This window comes from Larimichthys crocea, chromosome III (genome assembly GCF_000972845.2).
Source record: "Larimichthys crocea isolate SSNF chromosome III, L_crocea_2.0, whole genome shotgun sequence".
NCBI classification, from domain to species: Eukaryota; Metazoa; Chordata; class Actinopteri; family Sciaenidae; genus Larimichthys; species Larimichthys crocea.
The window spans coordinates 7902457-7925051 of record NC_040013.1 but is presented as its reverse complement, the minus strand read 5'-3'; the positions used below and the strand labels follow the sequence as shown (position 1 = coordinate 7925051).

Genomic DNA, 22595 nt, shown 5'->3' with positions numbered 1-22595 from the left:
TGTCTCCACAGTCAAACTCCATGAAAGGAAGCCTGTGATCAGCAAAGCTTTCATACAAAAGATTTTCCCTTCCTGTGATGGAAGCCGGTTCTCTCATTACTTGGCTCGCGCTCGAAACGGGATATTAATTGAACCAGAAACCGCAAGGTTACCTTTTATGTCATGTCGACGACGGCGCTGTGATATCTGGACTGTGAGTGTAGGGCGGGGGGGGCGGGGTGGTGGGGGGGGAAGGGGTGGTGGGGGTGGTGTGGTGTTGGGGGTGGTGAGGGAGAGTGGTGCGGCATGCGATACATTGTTGAGTAGTTTTCTCTAGGCTTATAGAATGTCATTTAAAATCTGCCAGTTAGAGACAGCTGAGAGGCAGATATCCAACTGTCATCCTGTAATAGCCATGCACTACACAACAAACAGTTTCAACTCGACACATTTTTTTACACACAGGGTGGAGTTAAGAGTCAGTCACGTTTGCACAGATGTCACAAGGTAATGCGTGCATTACAATCACATAGACTCAATTACATCTTAAAGGGAAGAGCAGGACGGTGGGCGTGGGGGACAATTAAGTGTTTACCGCACAGGGTGATGTCACGGTGATGAAATGCCAAGATACTGGAATGGAGTCATCCTAGCTACCAGCGACTGGGTAATGGGTCACGTCCAAAAATCACACAACAGTAGGAGCTAAAATACAACTCTGAAAAATAATTTATTGCTTTTTATATAGTTTTTTCTTTCATTTATATTATCATTATTATTATTAATCATCTTGTAATTATTGTGAATAATATTAGTAGTATCATCATTTCATATATATGTGTATGTATATATATACATACATATATACATATATATACATACATATATATATGTATATTGTACATCAAATACAAGATCTTTAAAAAATTCAGGAAAAGGAAAATTGTAAACTTTTGTTTGGCATTCACATAATCAAGCGTGAGTGGAGCGATGACAACAAGTGTTTACAGTGGTACAACAAAATTCCTGCAAAATCATTTTTATTGCTTCATGTTCTGCGTCTGTGTGGAAAGAAAAACCAGCGACGTGCTGCAGATCTGACTGGTAGTGGAGAAGGAAATCACTGAAATGATGAGGGGCTGACTGCAGGAGTGATTAGCTGAATGTTCTGATTGTTTTGGAAAGGCATAGAAGGTAATATTATCCCCACCAAACCATTTATTGTACACCCTGTCTAGTGATTGTAAGTTAAATAACACAAATCATAGGACAACATAAACAGTAAATAAATTTCATGAGGTACGCCATGTAAAATGGAGCCCATAAATATTTCTTGATTCAAATATTAAAATAAATAGATAAATATGGTTTGTGGTGATTGAAAAGATTTGAATGCAGTATTCTCTTTCACTGAAGGTAATCAAAACGAGAACCATATAAAGCAATGAAATCAAACCAAGTTATATATATATATCCAGTATATATATGTATATATACTGATTTCTTCAGAAATAATTAATAAAAAATGGGGTACCTGTTTTTACAATCATGAAAAACACGTTAAAAATGCATTTTACACTGGTTGTATAAGCAAAAACACTGATTGAGAAACTTTATAAACAGATAAAACTATACATGGTTGACTGTTTTTCCCCCAACAAAATAACTTAAAAAAGGACGTTTGTTCACATGCTCCCTCAAAATGAGCAATCGGACACATCTTTTTTTCTTGTTTTTTTTTTTACAATCATATCATGTCTTCTAAACATCATGTAGGTGTACAATATGTTTTACAGTATTGTAATTACTACAGATCGACATTCTGAATTAAGAAATTTTCTCCTCATTTTTAAAAAAGGCTGCATTTTACAGTGCATAGCTGTAACAAATAAAGAACTTTATCCGATATGTACATAAAATAAAAATATTCCTTTTTATAGTATTTGTAAATACACGGCTACATTCCTCCTTAAAATGTAGACAACAATGTTACCTTGAGAATTTTACCTCCAAGATACAATTCCTTATACTCTTGTTTGTAATGTAACACTAGTTCCAAACATCAGATTCAAAAGAGGAAAAGAAAGAAAAATCAACAGCAAAAGGAAACAAATCTGGCTGAACAAGCTGCATGTTTTCACTCCCAAAGAATTGTGGGCATTGTAGTGCTTGGAGAGAAAAAAAAAATCATGAAAGTTTTTTCTTTTCTTCTTTCACTGATGGTTGTACAGCAGTAGAGTGCACCAAACCTGTGCACCAGGTTCTGAGGGTTCACTGGCTTTCCCAGAATGCATTGTCTCTTCCCAGCTCTTCAGCAGCTATGTTCATGTAAACTTTATTTTTGATATATTCATTTATATTGATATAGGTCTATAGACTTATTCTTATATACTCTATGACATAGAGTGTAAAACTTCTGGTAGTCTCGTCATCAAAGGAGCGAGAAACAACAGTGAGGTATCAGAAGTCCCTCTTTGTGACAGACAGCAGGTGCCACTGAACTGGTTACCTTCTCAGGCTGCGCTGGGCCTCCCTCAGCAAGCTGTCAAAATCCATGGAGTCATACTTGCTTTTTGTGGAGGCTGGATCAAAGTCATCCGAATGGGAGTCTGAAAACAACGAGAAAGGATCGCGGGTCAGTTGTGAGCAGGGCAGGGTTTCTTTGAAAAAATGCACATAAAACAAGAGGTTCACTTTGGTCCTCTCTGGAAACGTTCACAGAATGTTCTGCCTTTAAACCGTCATTGCTCAATCATGTGTAGCTCGGTGTTAATCTGATCTGCATATCCCTGAAGAAGAAGTTTGTTCCCAGTCTTCCAAAAAAAATGTTCAATCTATAACTGCATGCTTACATATTAACTACCACCAAAGAAGTCAAATAGTGAGAGTAAAAATATACCCTTTTTTTTATATACAGAGGCAACAGATGTGAAAGCATATCCTTCTGTCTGTCCATGTCTCATACGTCCTATTTTTCCTGATCAACCCGATAATACATAAAGAGTATCTTATCTCTGCCAACAGACAGCTTCACAAATGGGGCCCCCAAAGGGCTCAGCGGCATACTCCGAGAGCTTTGAGAAATGGGAATGGCCGTGGCAGCTAGAAGACGCCAGTTGTGATCTAATGCAATGGCCAAGGGCTGGATTGTGTCACGCTGCGCACCTTGAGGCATGAAAAATACCCCGGTGCTCTACTTAAAACTAATGGACAGTGTCTCCAAAAAAAAGATTGAGAAGACGGGGAGAGGTTTGGATACCACACTATTATAAGATTCTCCCTTCCTCTCAATCTCTTTATCCTGTGCTATCAGTATGGGGACGACCAAAATAGCCTGTTCCTGACAAAGAGGCGGTCGAATGAAGGCCTTTCCATTTCAGTAGACTGATTAGTCAATCTCGGCATAATGTCTATCCTCAAGGCTTTGGGATTAGCAACTGTTTCTCTGTGTGTCAATTTCTCATCATGTCCTCTCTTTGAAAGCTGATGGCTTCGAGCACATGCTTTGAAAATGTATAGTAACCACTGCATTTACTGAGGGAAGTGCTCTTTTTCTCCACGGTGACCCGATGACCCTCTTGCAGCAGCGCATTATACATCCCTGACCTCACGTTGTGCTGGTAAATAAACATCAGGAGGGAAACTGACTGCAGACGCAAGAGTCAATAACTATCTTATGTGCCATCATCAAATGGAACAGGTGATCTTTTTGTGGGTGTCCACAACGCTTGATGCACTTCAGCTTCAATACGGCTGCTGAATTACTGCTGCCTAACAACTGCAACTGACGGAGTAGGAGATTTTTTTTCCCCATCACATGTCAAAAAAAAGAGGGGAGCTTGCTTTTCATTGATATCTTGCATTATTTATCAAATGCGTCATCCAGCTGGATCCAAGATTTCTATCTAAGATTTATGTATCTGATCAATGTAGAAGCTATGTACTTACATCGGCTCCATACGAGCATGTTTAGTCCGAGGAATCACTTTGACAGAGCGGCCTCCTGACTCCTAACAAAGGCTCTAAGTGTGCATAAGTAGACATAAGTAGGTATAGCCCCCAGAGTGGCCCCTCCTTCTATGTAAATGACTGTTCCCTACGTGCCACATCGAGTCTCTACCTCCTTTCGGCGCTGCAACAGCTGGCAACAGATGGAACCTCACTCTAGAGGGAGGAGGGGATGCTGGGACTTAACCTTGCTCCCACCTTCCTCTTCCCCACCTCTTCTCTTTTCTTGTCTTTCTCCGACCGCGTCTTTCTCCTCGTGATTTCATCTGTACCTCCTTAACCGCGCGCCCTTAAAAAGTGATTCTCGCACCCACGCGACGGCAGATGAAAACTCATCTCGTGTACAGCTGCGCGCACGCTTTGAAGCGCTATCTTTCTGCCTACCGTCCTGCATTTCATTTGAACAAAGTAGAAACGAGCATCACACGCCCACATGAGTAATGGAGTCCCCCTTGTTTTCCTTAAGATACAGCTACTAGCAGGGAGGGAATAGGGCTCTATTTGTGTTATGTTCACAGGTTGACCTCTGAACTGTCTTTGCCCTTTTGAGCCACAAATGCCTGGTGGACACATTCAGTGCCATAGGAATTGTTTCGAGCACAGATATGGTTCTCTTTTGATCCGGAAGCATCACTCGCAGCCGCCTGATTTGCTGTCTGATCCCTCGCCCCCACACCCCTCCCTCCCCTCTCTTTTCACTGACAGTCTTCCCAGCTACACAAATATACTGCATGACTGCAGGGAGCTGACGGAGAGAACAACAAAGCTGCACTTACCCAAGTCTGTGTAATGTGATTTGCAGAACTGCTTTTGCCCGCCAAAGCACAGCTCGAACTGAGGCTCGTTTGACCCGCGTAAGGTGTGTCCGTTCTCAAGGGCGGCAAAGGCGTCACAAGTGTAGCGGTACGTGATGAAGCCAAAATTGTCCCTGGTCAAGAATAGAAAAATAATACGTCAGAGTGGTGCTGTGGGGCAATAATAACTGAACAGGGGGCCTTGTCTAAGATGACGATCATGCTATTTATATGCAAAAGAGAATCAATAAAAGTGTATCTTTGGGGCTCCATAGGGCTAGAACTAGATGGATCGGAGATGCTCCCAGACTGCAAAAGCTCTGTCTTTGTCTTAGACCTTCAACACTTGCCTTTGCTTGAAGTTCAGCCTGTTTCATATCCAGCTACACTAACGCCAGGGTGACATATAGATGCACACGCATGCACAGAACGTCCTGGGGGTCTTACCCATCGTCCCTCAAGTTCACTGCACATTCTTCAATTTCGCCAAAGACTTCAAAGCGGCGCTTCAACTCTGTCCGGGTGCAGTCGGACCTCAGTCGCCCCACGTACACCACCCGTCTCTCCTCCTGCTCGTTATGGGGAAAGACAGAGTGGAGAAAGGAGATTAAAAGGGGGAGTCTGTTTTTTCCTCTCCCCCCCTCTCCATCTTCACCGAGGCCCTAATGAATTGGTCTTGATCACTCCTGTGGATACTTGAGCTGACTTTAAGCCCCTCCGTTTTTCTGTCCCTCTCCTCTGTCTGTCTGTTGTGTTCCTTCTGTGATTGGTTCAGCTTGCTTCCTGTTATCTGATAGAGTTGCAGATAGAGTGCCCTCAGTCTGCCTTGGCACTACAATTTCTTTTTTTCTCTCTGCAACTCATCAACCGGAGGCAGAGTGATTTTTATCAAATGATGTTTTGGGGGGCTGCTTCTTCTTTTGTGGAATCTAAACTTGGGGGAGTCAAACTCAGAACACACAGCAAAGTAGGCATGGCTGCTAAATGAGAGGCCTGTTTATATTGTAAAGATATTCACTTGTAAGAGAGAGGGAGCATTAAGAGCAGCAGCGGTGAGCCACAGGGCAAAAAAACATGGATTTTCTTGAACCTCAGAGGACGTGGGGGTCATAGTAGAATAATTTAGGAACAAACTGCACCAGGCTGCAATTACAGCTTTTGACTAATTTAATTGCATCTGCTAATCATATAATACAGCACAAGCCTGGGGCTATAGTGTATCACTAGTATTATTTATTTATTCATTCATTTACTTGCCATTACTGGGGCAAGTCCATTGAGGCCTGTTGAAATGTTGAATGGTGTCTGGAGGGTAGTAGTAACACGTATGTAAATCAGTTGCCTGGTGCTAAACTCAAAGTTCACCTTTGCCCCGTCAGGGCTTGTATAAAGTAGCCGAGAAAAATACAAATTAACTACAGATGAGTGTTTTTATGCCTTTTCCCCTCTCTTTAATGCTCACACACTCTTTGAGACCAAAAAAAAAAAGTATCTGCTGAATTAGAGGTTTAGTTGCTGACAACTGATAAATAGGCGGCCTTTTCTTGATGGCACCCTGAGGGCTGACTGTGTGTGTGTGTGTGTGTGTGTGTGTGTGTGTGGGTGGGTGAAAGACTGAGACAAAAGCAGAGTGAGACAGACAGACAGACAGACAGACAGACAGAAGGAGACACTTTCACATCCCTGGACTCCCAAACCTGGTTTGACAGCTTGAGCTATACTACTCGTAATTGTTTGTCTTTCCACCTCTGAAAATATCTGCATGCCAAGCCGGGTTTGCATTACTGCATCATTTAATGTGTGCTTTATCAACGGGCGGTAGTAGCGCTACCCCGCTGGAAACCTGAGTAATTTCACACTGAGACATGGAGAGCGGAGATATGGGAGAAATGTGATCTGAAATGTTTCACTGCATCAGGCTGAATTTTTGAAAACAGATACTGAAAAAGGAAAAGAGCTCAAGAGAATCAGTGACCATTCCCTTTTTTTTTTTTTTTTTTTTTTCCTTTTCCCGGTCTTGCTCTCCTAGTTTCTGTTTTCCACTATTTTAGCATTTTACCCCTGTGGTGTGATTAATAAGAGTCGACAGTGTTTCCAGACGACAGAGACGTTAAAAATACACAACCCGGAGATAGAAGAGGAAGGGCCTGTCGCCTGAATCATTCACGAACTCACTTTATGTGTGTGTATTCTTTGGGTAGGGAGACACTGTGGCACATGGCACTGGGCTGGAGGCTGTCTTATCCTCAGTAATGTGTGTGTGTGTATGTATGAGGGAGGCTTCTGTGTGTTTGCAGGATTTGGTACATGTGCCACAGCAGTGGTTTGCATGTGGTCTTTTATCAGCGCCGGCAGGAGAGACGTAGATTGAAGCATAGAAAAAAAAAAAAGAGGACAGAGGCAATTAGATGGCATGTGTCGGTTGACTCACTATTGCTTTTTGCCTTTGCCTCTCTCTCTGCTCGGCCCTTTCAAACTCCCGCTTCTCGTAGTCCCGGCGGTACTCCTCCCTCTTCAGCCTCTCGTGCTGGTACTCCTCGTAGCTGTCATACCTGCAGAGGAAAGGATATGTATGACATCACTGTCCTAGCTCGTCCTTTAAAATTTACCCTTCCTGTCCATGTCTGAAGAAGAACAACTGCGAGTATTCACCAAGGACCAGGACCACTGTTTTCTCAGCACTGATGCTTGAGGAGGGGGGGTGGGGTTGTTGTAAAGGAAAGGAACATGTTAATAAGATGTCTCTTCGCCGTCGCTATGATTACGGAGCCCGCAGGAAAGACCCGCGGGAGTGCCGGCGAGCGGCGCGGTTGGGGAGCCAGGCAGCTGCAACTGTCAGCACAACTTCACATGTCATTACTTTCTGCTTAGTTAGGGCTTCATCAAGAAGGAAAGTGCAACTTTCTCCCGCACCCCAGACTAGCACAAGACGTGTCCGTTAAGTTTTCGACTGATGAGCGACTCTTGGGCTTGTCGGGTGTCATTAGGCCCGTGGGTGCCAAATCAGCTCGGAGCGCTGAGATGGTGTCAGTCTCCCTCTCTCTCTCTCTGTCTCTCTCTCTCGATCCCTCTCTGCACTGTGTCAGTACTTCTCTGCATATGAAATGGTCCCCTCTGCAGTGCCTCATGGAAAACTACAGAGGCACTAAGTTGAAGCATCATTATACAGCTGGGAGCGTCAACTCATGAGTAAAATACGAGTGTGCAGCACTCTGATTTGTGATTCTTTTGTCTCTCGTCCAATAAAACATGATCAATTAAACATATTTGCCCTGAATGTTTGTCACAGGGCTCCCCTGTAGATGGGACAGCTTTAGTCTCAGACAGAAATCAGTATTTCTGTGAGTGGTGACAGTGAAAAGTTACTCTCGCTGCATGTGACTTTTTTAAAAAATTTTATTTCAGCCATCCTTCCTTGCATACCATAATAAGGTCAGTTGCTAAGAATAAACATTTGTCCTAACCTGAAGTATGCGACTAAACAAAGGTTAATGACATATAAAATTGGAGGTTAAATAATTCATTTAATATAATCACCTTGGCCTGCGGCTGAGAGGAGATCGAGACTGAGGGTGGGGGCTCTTGTGAGTCCTGGAACGAAAAGTGCTTGAATCTGTGTTGTGACGAGACCTGTGGGGAAACAAATGCAGGGGAAAAAAAATGTTAAATATGAAAAGATTATTTTTAGTAACACACAGGAATGCTGTTCGTTTCACGTTTTATTTTTAAGACATACTGTTGTCTCCTGCAAACTTGTGACCCCCTGGTTAATTTGTTCTTGACTTTGAGAACCAAATTAACTTCTTTGATATTTAAAGACCCATTTAAATGATAGAAACTGGGTTAATTTCAGATAAAAGGAATCTATTTCCCTCGTCCAACCCACAACCACAGAAAGTGTGCATGATTTTTCTGCAGAACTTTTGCACCGACCCGAGCCGGCATACACATGCGCCTGCCTATCTATGTTGCATGAGGAAATGGTCAATACTGTATGTCCTAGTGGCCTGACTGCAGAGCTTGTAACCCTGCGCACCTTAAACTTCTAATGCTTAATTATTGACGTGTTGCTGAAGGAGGAGGGCCTGAATAATGGAGGGGAGAGAAGTTTGGGAAGCTCAGAGAAGCAAAAGAATGCCAGTTTGGAGAGATCCGGATCTTATGCCGCAAACCTTGAAACAGAGAGGAGGGATTTTGTGAATTATTTCTCTGAAATTCGATTTCTCTTTTCCCCGCATGAAAATATCAAGCTTCTTGTTCTGCTGCTTTCAAAACTCCAATCCCTAGGCAGTGTTTTCAGAAAACTTGTCAGTGTCAGAGCCTGATGGAATGCCTTAAGACTATTACTGTATAATTTGTGAGCGAGTTGAGGTAGAGTAAAGAACAAGAACCCAAACTGAATGAAGTGATTCTATTGGCTCTGTGGAGTAAACTGACCTTTAAGTAATCAGGCAAACAAACTGAGTCTCTGCAGTGGAGTCCAGCACTGCGAGGCACTCAACACTGACAAACTGAATTTCCTCACATCCTCTCTCAGTCACTATGCTTCCTCTGTTCTTCTCCAAAAAAAGAAACAACAGAGAACCCCTCAGCTCTGATCAAAGGGGAAGCATGGGAAATGTAGTTCTCGCACAGAGCTATGATATGAGTCTCTTTTGAGAGAAGGGGTTTTGAGACTACATTCCCACAGTCTGGATTTGGCTTTCATCTCTGGGGATGTAGAAAAGAAGAGGGTTTGCCACTCTGTTAAAAAAAAAAAAAACAACAGCTGCCGCTTAAAACAATAGCCCCGGCATCAAACAAGAAACAGGAGCATGCAAGGGAGCGAGTGAGGAGAGGGGGGGTGAGCGGAAGACTCGCACATGAAACCCCCCGTCTAGAGAATAAAGACTCGTACTGTTCAAAAGTCCAGCGCCACGTTTCATGTCCTGTCGTTTTTATTGTTTTAAAAAGATCGCACCAGTCAACCGATCTTTTTTTACTCTTTGTAAATTAAAAAAGAAATGAAGTGCCACCTGGTTTAATATGCAGAATTTAGCCATGATGAAAATTCATCGCACCTCTCCTACACCTGTTAAATCTCTTTGTGAAAGACTTGCCACATTTATCCTGCATTTAGTCCAGGCAAGGAAAAGACTAGAAGGAATTCGAGAACCCATGGTAAGCGTCTCCAGGGTCTATCCTGTCTGACACCAGCTCTGACGACTGATCAGGCCTGTTTTACACCCATAAGCCAGATCCCCTGCCAGCCCCAAGCCCTGTTTAAACTGCATGGGTGGGGAGCAACCAAGGCTCAGACAAAAAAGGTGGGAGATGTGTGTGTGGGTCTGTGTGTGGGTGGGTGGGTGTGAGAGATATACTTACCAAGAGGAGGGGCGTCTGTCAGGTGAGCTGGAGAGGGATCGCCTCCTGTAGTGTGAGGAGGAGCTGCGGGAGCCGGAGTGGGAACGAGAACGGGAGCGGGACCCGCTGCTGGTCCAGCAGAAAGGCCTGCTGGGAGAAAGGAGGAGGGAGGAAGGTGGGGAGACAGAGCCTCGCGAAGGGGAGCAACTGGATGGTGGGGAACAGGAGGGAGAGCATGGGGGGCAGTCAAAGAGCAGATCCAGAGGGGTGCCCTCCCACGGATAGAGGAAGCGACTTTCACGGCCCTCACCCAGCTCTAGCTCTTCATGGAAAGGCAGGAACCCAGGGTGCAGGTAACTGGAACCAGGTGGCCTTTGGGAGTAGCAGCCATCCTTTCCCTCTTCAAGGGACTGAGGGACTGCAGCCTTATTCGGTTTGCTGACTGGTTCTCTCTCCTGGCCACCCTGGCTATAAAGGGCTTTTATGGGGTGGCCAAAGTGCTTGTTGAGTTCTGCTCTGATTTCCTTGTCACACAGGAGCTTCCGGCTGGTGGCAGAAGGGTGCTGTTGGTCCCCGTCAGTACTGGCCTCTTGCAATGCGATCTGGGTGGTTTGTGTCAGGGTTTGCTTCCCTAACCCCTGGACCCAGGCTGCTTCTCCATCCACAGAGGCAAAATGCTGCTGCTTAGCTAAAGGACCAGATGAAGCTGATAATGGAGAACAAGAAGATGAAGATGATGAAGAGGACCGTGGCATGGCTGAGTCCTTACATTCGACATGCCTGTCCTCCACTTTGCCTGCAGTAGGCATGGGAGCAGCAGTGGCACCTGAGGTGACTGTCATCACTGCTGTAGTCATGGTAACAGTGGCTGTGCCGCCATCCGTCTTAGTGCTAGCCGATGCCTGGCAATAGTCATGGTCACTGAAGCCACGGGGCGCCACCCGTTTATTGTTGCTAGTGCTGCGATGCTCCTCAGGGCCACCCCCCACAGTGTGTTGGGTGACGGAGTAAGGGAGGGCGGTGGACGCTTTGCTCAGCTGGGCATAGAGCTCAGTCTGTTCGGGACCCTTCCTTGTGGGGCCCCCGCCTGAGGCACCTGGGGCCGGGGCCAGAGCGCCGGGGCCCAACTCGCTCAGCCTGGCTCTTTTGCATGCCAAGACTGAGGAGGAACATGAAGACAACTTGGTTTTGAGCGATGCTTTGAAAGGATTCTCTTGACTGGCTTTGTGTGGGGGCGTGGTAGGTGGTGTCAGACCTGCAGAGGGAGGAGAAACCAGAGGTTGGTGGGGGGCAATAAAATGAAAATGGAATCATAATGCAAACCCCTCCCAAATATCCCCCTCTCCCTCCTCCCCTCACTCATCTATAAACTTCCAGGTCAGTTTATGGACAATGGACACAGATACATGCCTGATTAAAATATTCACTTTCACTTGGCCTAATCCTGATCTCTATTTTATTGCGATCTTGACAGATTAATGTAATGCTTGGTGTAACTTAATATGGTGGTGCTGTAATATGGATGACTTGCCATCCCCTTCCTCTCTGACCTTGGAAAGATCCCTTTTCATGAAAAAAAGGAAAAAGAAAAAAACCACAACACAAAACCTCGTAGAGGACAAACGTAATGCATCCGATGAAAAAAATTAAAGTACATGTATCATATCTCTGCCTACCTCACATAAATGTCTGCGCTGGACGGCAGCCAATTTATCTGAATAAAACAGAAGACCTTTTTTTAGCGGTCTGAAAGAAGAAAAAAAATCACTGACATGACGCCATGCATGTTTCAAGATTATCCGGCACCATCGCCCCTTTTCTGTGGAATAATGTCGCAAGATATGTCACTACTCTTAATATACATATTATTATGCCGGGTGATGTTGCCCTGGCGAGATGTCTGCTATGTCATAGAAGCACAGGAAGTACTGGCGAATGGGTTGTCATTCTTCTCAGATGGCATGTCCCCAATGCATGTCCCCCCCCACCACACCCCCGCCTCCTACAGATTTACAACCAGACAGATGGCAGTTATATGGGAAGTCCTGAGATGAGCCCACTTTATAGCATTGTTAATGCACTCACACAAACAGCCGCCACCATTACTCTCATTCTCGCTTTCCTCCTCTCCTTTAGTCTTGTATTCTCCCCTTCTCTCTCTATCTCTTCCTGTCTGCCATCTTCCCTGGATCAATCTCTATTTCTCTCTTTCCATCTCTAGGCATCCTATCCTGTTTCTGTCTCGCACAGAACAAATATGCCCACACACACACACACACACACACACACACACACACACACTCGTCACTAACAGTCTCTCACTGGAGTCAAACTCAGGCACTTTGAAACACCTACGCTCTCCCCTCTTCTTTGCCTTTCTTATAATGCACATCATTCTTCCCTTGCTGTTGAATTGCACCAAATGACAGCTATTAGTATCAAATCCAGTGTTGGAGTATGCATGGGGAAGACAGCTTGGCAAAGAAAGTGTGGGAGCCTGATACATAAATATGCAAGTTTCTGAAATCACTTGCTGTTTTTGGAATAACTGATCCAACGGCTTATGATCCTACTTATTATCTGGATGTGCCTGTAAGTAGGTCTGCGGGCCCCCGCTCCCCCTCTGGTCCCCCTTTTTCTCAGTTCCGATAGTGATGCAGTATAGACAGATATATGCACGCATTATACCAATGACGTGAGTAACCAAAGGGAGAAGAGGAGAGAGAAAACAATGTGCGCGTGGGGTCATAAACTAGGAGCCATTAGCGATGGGGGTGAAATAAATCAGAATTAGATAAATTTGTGCCTCTCAGTCAAACTTGCGAGTGATAGATGATCCGCAGACACAAACACCAATCATGTGACCACCGGAGAGAAAACGATGGAGCAAGACAGAAAGAAAGAGGAGGGTTTTATAATCTTTTTTTTTTTTTTTCCTCCTCGTACAGCTGTAAATTGAGAGGAGACCTCGAAGCGAATAACAACTCAGTGCTTAAAGAGTTGATCCGGCGGTAAGCCATGCAAATAGCAACACACAGACCACCCCAGTGTCATGAGATACAGTAATTAAAGACAACACGGCAGCACAGGGTAAATCTATTAGCTTGGCAGAGATTAGGCCAGAACAGTCAGATCCCAGGGGGACGCACTGCCTGTTGTAGCTCTTACTGTACCTCACTGAGCAGTGTCAAGAAAACATGCAGCCACGAAAGTTGCTATCATTTATCATTAAACATCATTTGGATCAGTACAATAAGTATGGGTCAATGTTCAAACCATAATTAAATGTGACCACCACTACTACTACAACTCATCATAAAGGCATAAAATAATTTGTTGCTGGCAGCAGTTCATGGAAAGTTTCATCACGGAGTTGTTGACCTGCCTTCAAGGTACAGGTTGGAGCTGCCCATTGGGATAACTTCCATCAGTAACACCAGCATAATCTTTCCTGTAGTGGAATGTTACTCCAAATCTGCAAAGGACATGTAACTCCGGACCTAAAGCTTTCACCACGGCTTACTAGGATCTACTGTATATCCATCTGTTTAATACAGCACGAGACTCTGAAGCTAATCCCTAAGTGGGAAATGGGCTCAGTAACCAGGAGCTTTCTGGGCTAATGACTTTCCTGCTAATATTCAGTCCTAAATTTTCACAAGACGTCAGAAGTCAGGTGAAGGACTAGCGAAAATGGATGCGGTGGAACAGAACGGACGCACAGATTTGGCCGCGGGTCAAAAGGCTCACCCACGTGCAGTAAAACAGGAAGAAATATTAACTGTGCTTGATTGCCTGAGAGCTTAAGCAGCTCTACTTCTTTCCCTTCTTTTGGTCTCAACAGGCATCCCCTTTGACCCCGAAAGCTTATCTACACAAAAAGGGTTAAACAGCACTTCGACCAAGGTCAGAGGGACAGAGGGAGACCTCATGCAGTCTGATCTTCCACAAATTTCCATCCCCCATGAGAGCTAAGTAGAAGGTATGTATCAGGACCATTTCCCTTGCCTGTAAATGAATACCCAAAGGGGCTGGTGCACAGTGCAAGGGGCTAAAGGGCAGCCATTTTGTTTTTATTGACCTTAGATGATTAATCTAGGGGGGGTAATTACTGACTTCATTTGCACAGAGAGAGAGAGAAAGAGAGATATAACCCCCAATGCTGCAGTTCTCACTGACATCCTCTTCATTTCTGTCTAATAATTAACTTTTGCCTATAAAGCATTCATCTGATACAGTTAATTATAACACAAAAACACAAAAGGGTAATGTCAATAATGATACGGAAAAGCCCACACACTGACTCCTTTTACAAAACCTTTTTACACAGAAGTCTCAACGTTGGAAAATTATGCTGATGTCAGCTGATCTAATTGCCTGTATGTATAGGGACCTAAGGAAAAGGAAGGCCCAGATCATATGGGCAAAACTGGATTACACTGCAAAACCAATTAAAACAATAACACTGCCATTTCAATTTTCTTATGATGTGTAGGCTAAGTAAGCTGTCAGTCAGAGAGCATTAGGATCTGATAGAGGATGAGGGAAAAGCATATTAACTCTTCCGTAATGGGGGGGAGGTGGCTGAGGACGGGAGGGGTTTGCTAATAAACGTTGGAGAGATTGGAAAGCCTAATCAATACCCAGGCACATAAAAATGTTCTCCTATGCCTTCACCTTGAACTCTGAACTGTGATGGAACTATCAGACCATCAGTCAGAGTTAACCCATTACTAGCTACAACAGAGAGGTGGGAATTTCCACTGGCTTGCATTTTTTTTTATAATAACTTTGAAATAATCAGAAACGTGAGCCTACCTGGGGTTCCAGCAATCTCCACACTTAATGTGCGTTCAATGGTTTTGTTCTCAAACGGTGATCCCTTGTGGTCACTGGAAGACAAAAACAAACATTGCACATTTGACTTCTCCGGTGAAAAATAAGTCTTTGGATGTGACTTAAGAAATGGAAATGAGTCACAAAAATGCCTCAATTTGGATTCTAGTCTATATAGTTTTCTTTGGCTTTGGCTTTTTTTTTTCTGTAGTTTGTTGTTGCTTTTTGCCTGGAATAATGTGGAAAAACTTCTCACACTTACTTTGGAGACTCTGGGGTCAAAGGAAGTGGCAAGGTGGTTGGTTTGGCTGCAGAACACAAAGGAGCATGGGTAATTATTGATCTAGGTATAACACTCATGGCAGAACAGGTCCACATTCTGCAACAATTAATCTCAAATTGGCTTATTAAATGCAATTATTACTACAAAAACACCCATTAGAAAGTTTTTTTTCTATGGACACTATTGTACAAAGCATAGCTTTTTAGATTGACCCCGTTTTAACAATTTATTCTCTTAGGATAGACTGTTCACTCTGTGAGGCAGGATGAAGTGATGGTGCGTATTTCACAGGTGTCTAGACACAGACATACCCTGCTCAAGACAACAAACAGATTGAGAATGGAATCAAGACATACAGAGACGATGCCACAAACAAGACACATGACAGTGGGTGAGCCCCTCCCTGGACAACAAGGTCATAATCGCATGCACCAACAGCAGAGGAGGGGAAAAAAAGGAGGAAGAAAGGAGAGTCAAGGAAGCTTGTGCAGTTGCCCGAGGCTCTGGTCGACTTGTGCTCCAGCTAAGGGAACGTGGCTTTAGTAGCATGACGCTAAAGAGCAACACCCGGACTCTGAGTCTAAATGTACATGTTCAGCACACTCAGCTCAATCAGCCAAAGATGGTTCAAGGGTCGACTTAATGAATACAAGACGTACAGTAGCAAGACAAGGCTCACCCCTTTTTTCCACCCCTCCTTTTTTTATTTTTTTTTAAATTTCATTCTATTCAAATGTAAAAGAATGCCTCCGGGTCTAGCAAAAAGCATTGGCTAGCAGGCTGTTGTTGTCATTGTTGTTTATGCCCTCAGAATGACTGTTAGGTTCGTATTAGAATAGGGGTTAGTTGTGAAGTCAAACTGGGAAGTGGTTAGAGCAGGAGAGGGAGAAGAGAGAGCAGAGATAAGGCCAGTGGGGGGGATGCAGTCATGATTACCTAACAACGGGTGGCCCTGGTCGTCGGGGTGCTCGCTGAGTGCCTGCCTGTGTGGGTGCCCATGCCCTTGTATGATGCAGGGAGGGGCGGGCTCTGCAATTCTAGTATCTGGGAAGAGTGGGCTCGGTGGGCCCTGTGAGAGCACCGCTGCAGGGCTGCCCGTGACATGGTCATCATCATCATCATCAACACCATCATCATCATCATCATGGTCAACATCCTCCCCATGGTTTAGCCACCCCAGCTCTAGTCCAAAGCCCAAGTCTAGCCCCGAGTCTGGCTGGCTAACCCAGCTCTCGAGGTCAAAGGCAAGAGGTGACAACAGGGACCCTGAGTCAGGCGCTTCAACCTGACGTACTGCCCGGTTTCTACAATCAGTGGTCCCTTCCAACTTTTCCTCCTCCAGCTTTGAAACAGCCTGGGCTGGGCTCTCAGACCTCTTACCTGCTGATTTGCTCAGAGTGCTGGGTAAAGGGGTGATCTTATGTGGGAGTAAGTCAGCTCGATACTGAGCAGGCCTCTGTTTGGAGGTGAGCAGCTGGCTTAGTAAGGGGTGCCCCGGCTTCTCATCTCTTTTCCTAATAGTCACTGTGATGTGCCTACGTGGTGCACGGCTGGCACCATTACTACTTCTACGGCCTTGCCTGCCAAAGCCCTCACTAGCCTGAGTGGCGCCCGCAGCCTCTCGGCAATGCTCACAGCTGTGACTCACCTCTCGGGGAGGGAGGGAATAAGAATGCATATACCTAATAAACCTAGCGGCAGCCAGGCGGCCCACATCGCCTGGCGGCCTTCCTTCTTCACTGGGCGGCCCGTGCTCCAGTTTGGGGCGGGCATGACCGCAGCTGGAGGTTCTGTGGCCGGCAGGGATAGAAGCACCCTCCGACTCCTCAACCCCGTCATCGTGACTGCAACGCTGCCACTTCCCAGCCCCAACACCAGCCACACTACACTCGCCTGCAGCCCGGCTCTCACCTCGCTGGTGATGCTGCTGCGGCGGCTGCTGCTGCTGCTGCTGCTGTTGTTGTTGTTGTTGTTGATGTTGTTGAGATGGTACAGCTGACTTCTTCTTGGAGGTGGTGGAGGAAGAGGAAGAAGAGGTGGAGGAGAGGGAGGAGAACGAGGACGTGGATGACGAGGATGGCGAAGAGGAGGAGGAAGACGCGCCAAGACCCAAGCCACTCTTGTCCCTGCTACCAGCACCCCCCCAGGTGCTCTTGGCTTCACTGGCTTTGGTGTGGAGCAGAATGTCATCAGTGGCCGTTAGGTACTTCAGCAGCTCAGTGCAAGGCCGCCTCACCGGGCGGTTCTGTTGGCTGGAGCCCCCTCTTGCTTTGCCATTCCAGGGGCTCTCCGTCTGTGCAACACAGTAAAATAGAGAGCGAGAGAGAGAGAAACATTATTTAGTTTGCTTCAATAAAAAGTTTTGCTCACTGTTGTTAGTATAGTGCAGTTGAACCAGTTGTGAGAAATCTTAAGTGCTTTATTTGGTACAGAAATAAAAGTAGAAGGAGACAGAGCCATAGAGAAACTGAAAGAGCGACTCAGACAGCCTGAGCACAGTGGTTGCCCAACTGTCTGGGAGGCAATGGTGGAAGTGCGGTCCGCCCATCATCTTAATTGCGTGGCCCTCCGAGCACCACCGCGCCACTCTGTATGCACACCATGTCCTCCGGGAGTCCTCATTCGCTGTGCTCCAGAAATGGATGACTCAAAGGCACAGTATGAAAATAGAATCTGTGAGGAAGGTTGACGCACACCATGTGCAAACATAGTACGCACAGAACACATAAATCTGAGTGTGTGTGTGTGTGTTGTTTACCGCACAATATGATCACACACGCATATTTTTTTATTTAGTAGATTTTAAGCGGGTAGGGAAAGCATAATAAGAGATTGCAGACATTTTGATCAGATGCTGTGAGTTATATGTGAGACTGAACATTCTGACATGAAATGCAAACTGAAATCACGTTCATAAACATATGATTCTTACACTGACTAAAATGGTCCTTTTGATAGCCATCTAATGAGAACATCAAGTCTGATATTTTGATCTTGTTGTCTCAAGGCATCAATCTCGCCGCAAGAGTGCCTGTCTCTGTTTTGTTTTTTTTTGTTTTTTTCCCCCCTCTCAACAGGCACCATACCAAGGCGGATAAGTGGTGGAGCTAATGAGACAACGGTGCCGATGCCTCGCCTGGAAAGCCCAACAGCAATCAGCCTGTTTTCATTACGAGATGGCCCCCTGGGATAGTAGACTAGAGCAGTAGTCTAACATCTTCTAAAGGCGGCCACCAAAACAAGAAAAATGTGAGCGGGAGGGAGAAAGAGTAAGAAACAAGACAGAGCGAGAGCAGAGTGAGAGAGATAAACAAACACTAACAAAAAAAAAAATGTGTGTACAGGACTGAAATAAGCAGAAAGGCAGTGTGTGCATTTGTGTGTGTGTGTGTGTGTATGTGCGCGTGTCCCTACCTTGACGACGGCAGGTGGTGGTCTGATCCGGTGGTTGCTGCTGGCTGCATGGTTCTGTGCCTTGCCACCTGTGTATTGATTATAGCTGAGCTGGGAGTTTGCGGGTGCCAGAAGGAGCTTCTTCAGCTGCGAATGGACCCAAACAGAACAAGAGGAAGTGGTGAAGGAGGGGAAAGTGAATGTGGGTTATGCAAATGAACGTTTTATTTCAATTAGACAGCCTGTGCTTTGCAAATGTAGAACCAAAAGAGGCCAATACTGCGGTTAGAAAAGATGAAATCACTGACATATTTAAAAGATAAGAGATTTTTTAAGCAGTTTATCGTATGTGACAGGGCAAGTCTTTCTCCCTGTGCAGGTGTTTTTGTGTACACAGAGTCAGGCTTTTCTAATGTGATTGAATAAACACTCTGAGGCATGTGGCTAAAGGTCATTTGGAAGAGACCGGCATGGAATAAAATGGACTATAACCGAACAAAACATAACATTTTAGGTCAAAGCCTTTAGGCTAGAGAAATGCCCAGATGGTATGGTTACGTGTAAAAAATAACAGCACAAAGGTAAGCTGACTTCTCATCGAGAGGCAGGTCTTTGTGCCAAAAAAGATGACTTGGGCACAGGGAGATTAGTTGAGACCCACTGAGAGCAGACGAGATGAGATGGATTTCTTTTTTCCCGTTACTTTCATTGTGTGCCGGCTTGATTTCAGGGCCCGTGGCACCGTGTCAAACGTAGTTGGCCCCACCACAGTGTTCCTATCATTGAATTGGCGCCACAATAGCACTGTTATGTAATTAGCACTGAGCGGCAAATACACTGATCCGTTGCATGTACTCCCCTCATCCCCGCATCTGCATCTCTGAACGCTCTCACGACGCATACAGTGAACACATTGTGGCAAACGTGGCACAGAGTGAGTTGGGCACTGCCAAATACAGAAATCTCACAGACAAATGGCCACTTTTGGTGCCCAGTCTCGTTGAAGAGTCTTATCTGCTGTCTGCCATGGACTGGCAGAAAAGCGGCAGTGTGCGCGAGGTTGGAGGTCATGTCTCAGAGATAACATATGTTTTGACCCTGGAGTCGTGGTGATGATGGGAGAATCTTGCAAAAGGACGTGCTGTTGGTCTTACCAAGGACTCCTCAGGCTCTGGGGTGCGTGGCGAGCCGTCAGGGGAGGAGGGACAGCTCCGGTCACTGGCATTGGTCACGTCCCCATCTGCCAGGGCCTCAAACGAAGGCAATCCGTCCTCATCCACCGGGATGCTGTCCAGGGTCTCTGTAAGCACTGCCAGCAAGTTGGCCTCATTTTCTTCATCTATCTTCTTAGGAGAGGGAAAGGAGGGAAGACAGAGACAGAAAAAAACAGAGAGATGGGAAAAATAGGACATTTTAGTCAGGAGAAGTTGCATCTCTCTTTTTTTTTTCTTCCAGGGAAGTAAAGGTGGTGGGTGGTTGCATGCAGGCTTTCATTGTTAATAGAGTGGGAAGATTTTTTTTCTTTTTGCAGCAGAGCTGGCTCTATTCTGGCAGGCTTTTTAAAAACAAAATTCCCTCCCTGTGCAAGTGAGTCAAGCCTGTCACTCATATTTTAAGCACGCAGCTTACTGGACCAAATTAATATCTCTCCCAAGAAACCCATTACCAGGGCTGACAAGTAGAAAGTATCTAGGGAGGACAGGATTGGGTCGGGGTGTGTTGTGGTATGGGGGGGGTTTGTGGGGGTAAAGGAAACAATAAGTAGAAGCTGACTCTCCTCAATCTTCGCCCGCAGAATTGAGAGACGATCAGCTTGCCGACAGAATGTCCGCAAACCAATCCTCACCACCCGCTAACGCTAAATAAATGTGATATATTTAAAATGTTGGTACGACAGCTGATGTTCGCTTGGGGCGGGAAGTTACCATCAACGTTTCATGCAAAATAAAGCTTGTTCTTGCCACTCAGCTCCTCTTTGATGTAGCAGAGGAGTTGTGTGTTTTCTGCAGCTGGCTGTTCTAGTAGAGATTATAACTGTGTGTGTGAGAAGTAAAGAGACAAAGAGACGAATACAGAGATCGATAGTGAGGGGGGAAAAGAGCTGCCAACTATCAACGAGGGAGATTCGCTGTGCTTAATAACTATGCATGTAGAGAAAAAACACGAATAGAGAGGATGTATATACGTGTATATAAGAGTGAGAATGCAGCTCGCTTGACAAAGAGGTGGTGTGTTTGTGTTTGTGTGTGTGTGTGTGTGTGTGTGCACGGCTGTGCCTTTGTGCTGTGACGAGTGACAACAGGAACTGTAAGTTCCAGGGCCATGAAAGCTCAGGGGAATTTAAGACAGCGGAAAGATGAACAGCGTCGTCACCCCGGGATGTTCTGTGGCCATCCCAACAAGAACAAATCCCTTTATGCACATGGCAGGATTATCATCGCTTGGCGACGGTGTGTGGCCATCATTATGCCAAGGGGGCCACCAACCTCTCAGATACCAGCACTATACCTCAGAAGATGAGCAAATTTTACCCACCCACTTGTTTCTGTCTACCCCGCTGATTTTACACAATTACACACGCACCACGGATGGCACTTTTGAAGCCGGTTGAGATTTACCAACGAGATAGCAGCCCCCCCTCCTCCTCATGACACTGATATCTTGGACATTCAGTTAGCTAAATAACAGTGAGAGAAACGTTAATCTGATGTTCATTGAGTAGATTTTCTCCTAACAACACGAGCGCTCAGTCATTATTAAAAAATGATAAAGGGGACATATTTCACAGAGATAACACGACGTAGACTGGGGGCCATACAGCATAGGCAAGCAAATGCCTTGCAGGAAATTGCTCTGTATGAGGTGGCATGCTGTTTAATTACTTGCAAGGAGCTTCAAATCCACTGTGCTGGAAACCCTCCACTCCTGAAATGTTCACCATTTTTCCAGCATCCCAAGTTATTACCTGAGCACTAAGCGGGGTGGGTATTTACCGCTGATAAATCCGGAGCCTTTTCTTAGCCCAAACATACCTCCTTGCATGAGAAATTGAAAGCAGGATCATTTTAGATTATCACAAATGAGCCTTTAATGAGTCAGCCATCTGTTTAGGTCCAACCTCACCAACTATCCGAGCAATGCTGTATTTACGTGGGGCTGTATTCTCCTCTCCAGACTAAGCTCAAAACTATACGTCCTGTAGAAATTGCGGTCTATGCCACTCTGTGATACTAGTTACATTAAAAGTTGAGAGGGCTGTGCAAGCTTCATTATGTCATGGTATGGAAAGGATTGGAGAATTTCTGAAGCTGTGGCAGGCTCAAATGTAGCGATTTCAATCCCGTTTAAAAAAAAAAACTCCAACCAATTGGCAAGCTCCCACAGGCACACTGTATCCCCGAAGATAACCCAGAAGGGACTCTCATATTCTGAAAGAGACACTTGTAAAACCCTGAGTCGTGACGATCATACTGCAGCCACTGCTGCGGCTCTAGTGGAGGCACTCACAGGACAAGTGGGGATTTGAGAAACTGGGGTAAAGAGCAAACCTCAGTGATCATTTCTACCCTGGAGAGAGCATGATCTAATTCCCCTGTCCAGGACGACGAGCTGTTCAGTGCCAGCTTAAGGACCACACCTTTGCAGAGTTTCCGCACCAAAGTCAATCTTGTACCGAAGGCTCACTTGCCCCTTGTATATTTATAAACAGAATCTCTGCGTGGGTGGACTTCGAGCGCTACGGCACCCAAAGGGGGGGTGACGCCAGGCTAACCTGGCAACCTGCTGACGGCCATGTCCACTTATATTGATTACAACAGCAGCTGCTGAGAGGAAAAGAGGGCAGCAAGAACAAAGAGAGAAGAGAGAAATTGTCTCTGCGGGAGCACTTCCTCGCCCATCCCGCTTAATGGACCTCACCGAATTAAAGAGATCTTAACAATCCTGGGCTAATTGTGGGA

General features: G+C 45.4%; 1 protein-coding gene across 10 annotated transcripts in view; it reads right to left on the bottom strand.

The window, feature by feature from the left end:
* Positions 1 to 373: 373 nt before the first annotated feature.
* ppargc1a (peroxisome proliferator-activated receptor gamma, coactivator 1 alpha) overlaps positions 374 to 22595 on the bottom strand; it is a 256071-nt gene continuing 233849 nt past the window's right edge. For 3 of the 10 annotated variants that reach the window (XM_027275092.1, XM_027275097.1, XM_027275105.1), the window contains exons 3-13: positions 19791 to 19982; positions 18658 to 18783; positions 16180 to 17536; positions 15223 to 15268; positions 14943 to 15016; positions 10146 to 11379; positions 8319 to 8411; positions 7213 to 7333; positions 5229 to 5350; positions 4764 to 4915; positions 374 to 2588 (exon numbers count right to left, since the gene is read on the bottom strand). In XM_027275092.1, the coding sequence (XP_027130893.1) occupies positions 2485 to 2588; positions 4764 to 4915; positions 5229 to 5350; positions 7213 to 7333; positions 8319 to 8411; positions 10146 to 11379; positions 14943 to 15016; positions 15223 to 15268; positions 16180 to 17536; positions 18658 to 18783; positions 19791 to 19982 (3621 nt within the window). In that variant the 3' untranslated portion in view covers positions 374 to 2484. The remainder of the gene's footprint in view (positions 2589 to 4763; positions 4916 to 5228; positions 5351 to 7212; positions 7334 to 8318; positions 8412 to 10145; positions 11380 to 14942; positions 15017 to 15222; positions 15269 to 16179; positions 17537 to 18657; positions 18784 to 19790; positions 19983 to 22595) is intronic. The other 7 variants (XM_027275096.1, XM_027275100.1, XM_027275123.1 and 4 more) reach the window with 4 other exon arrangements.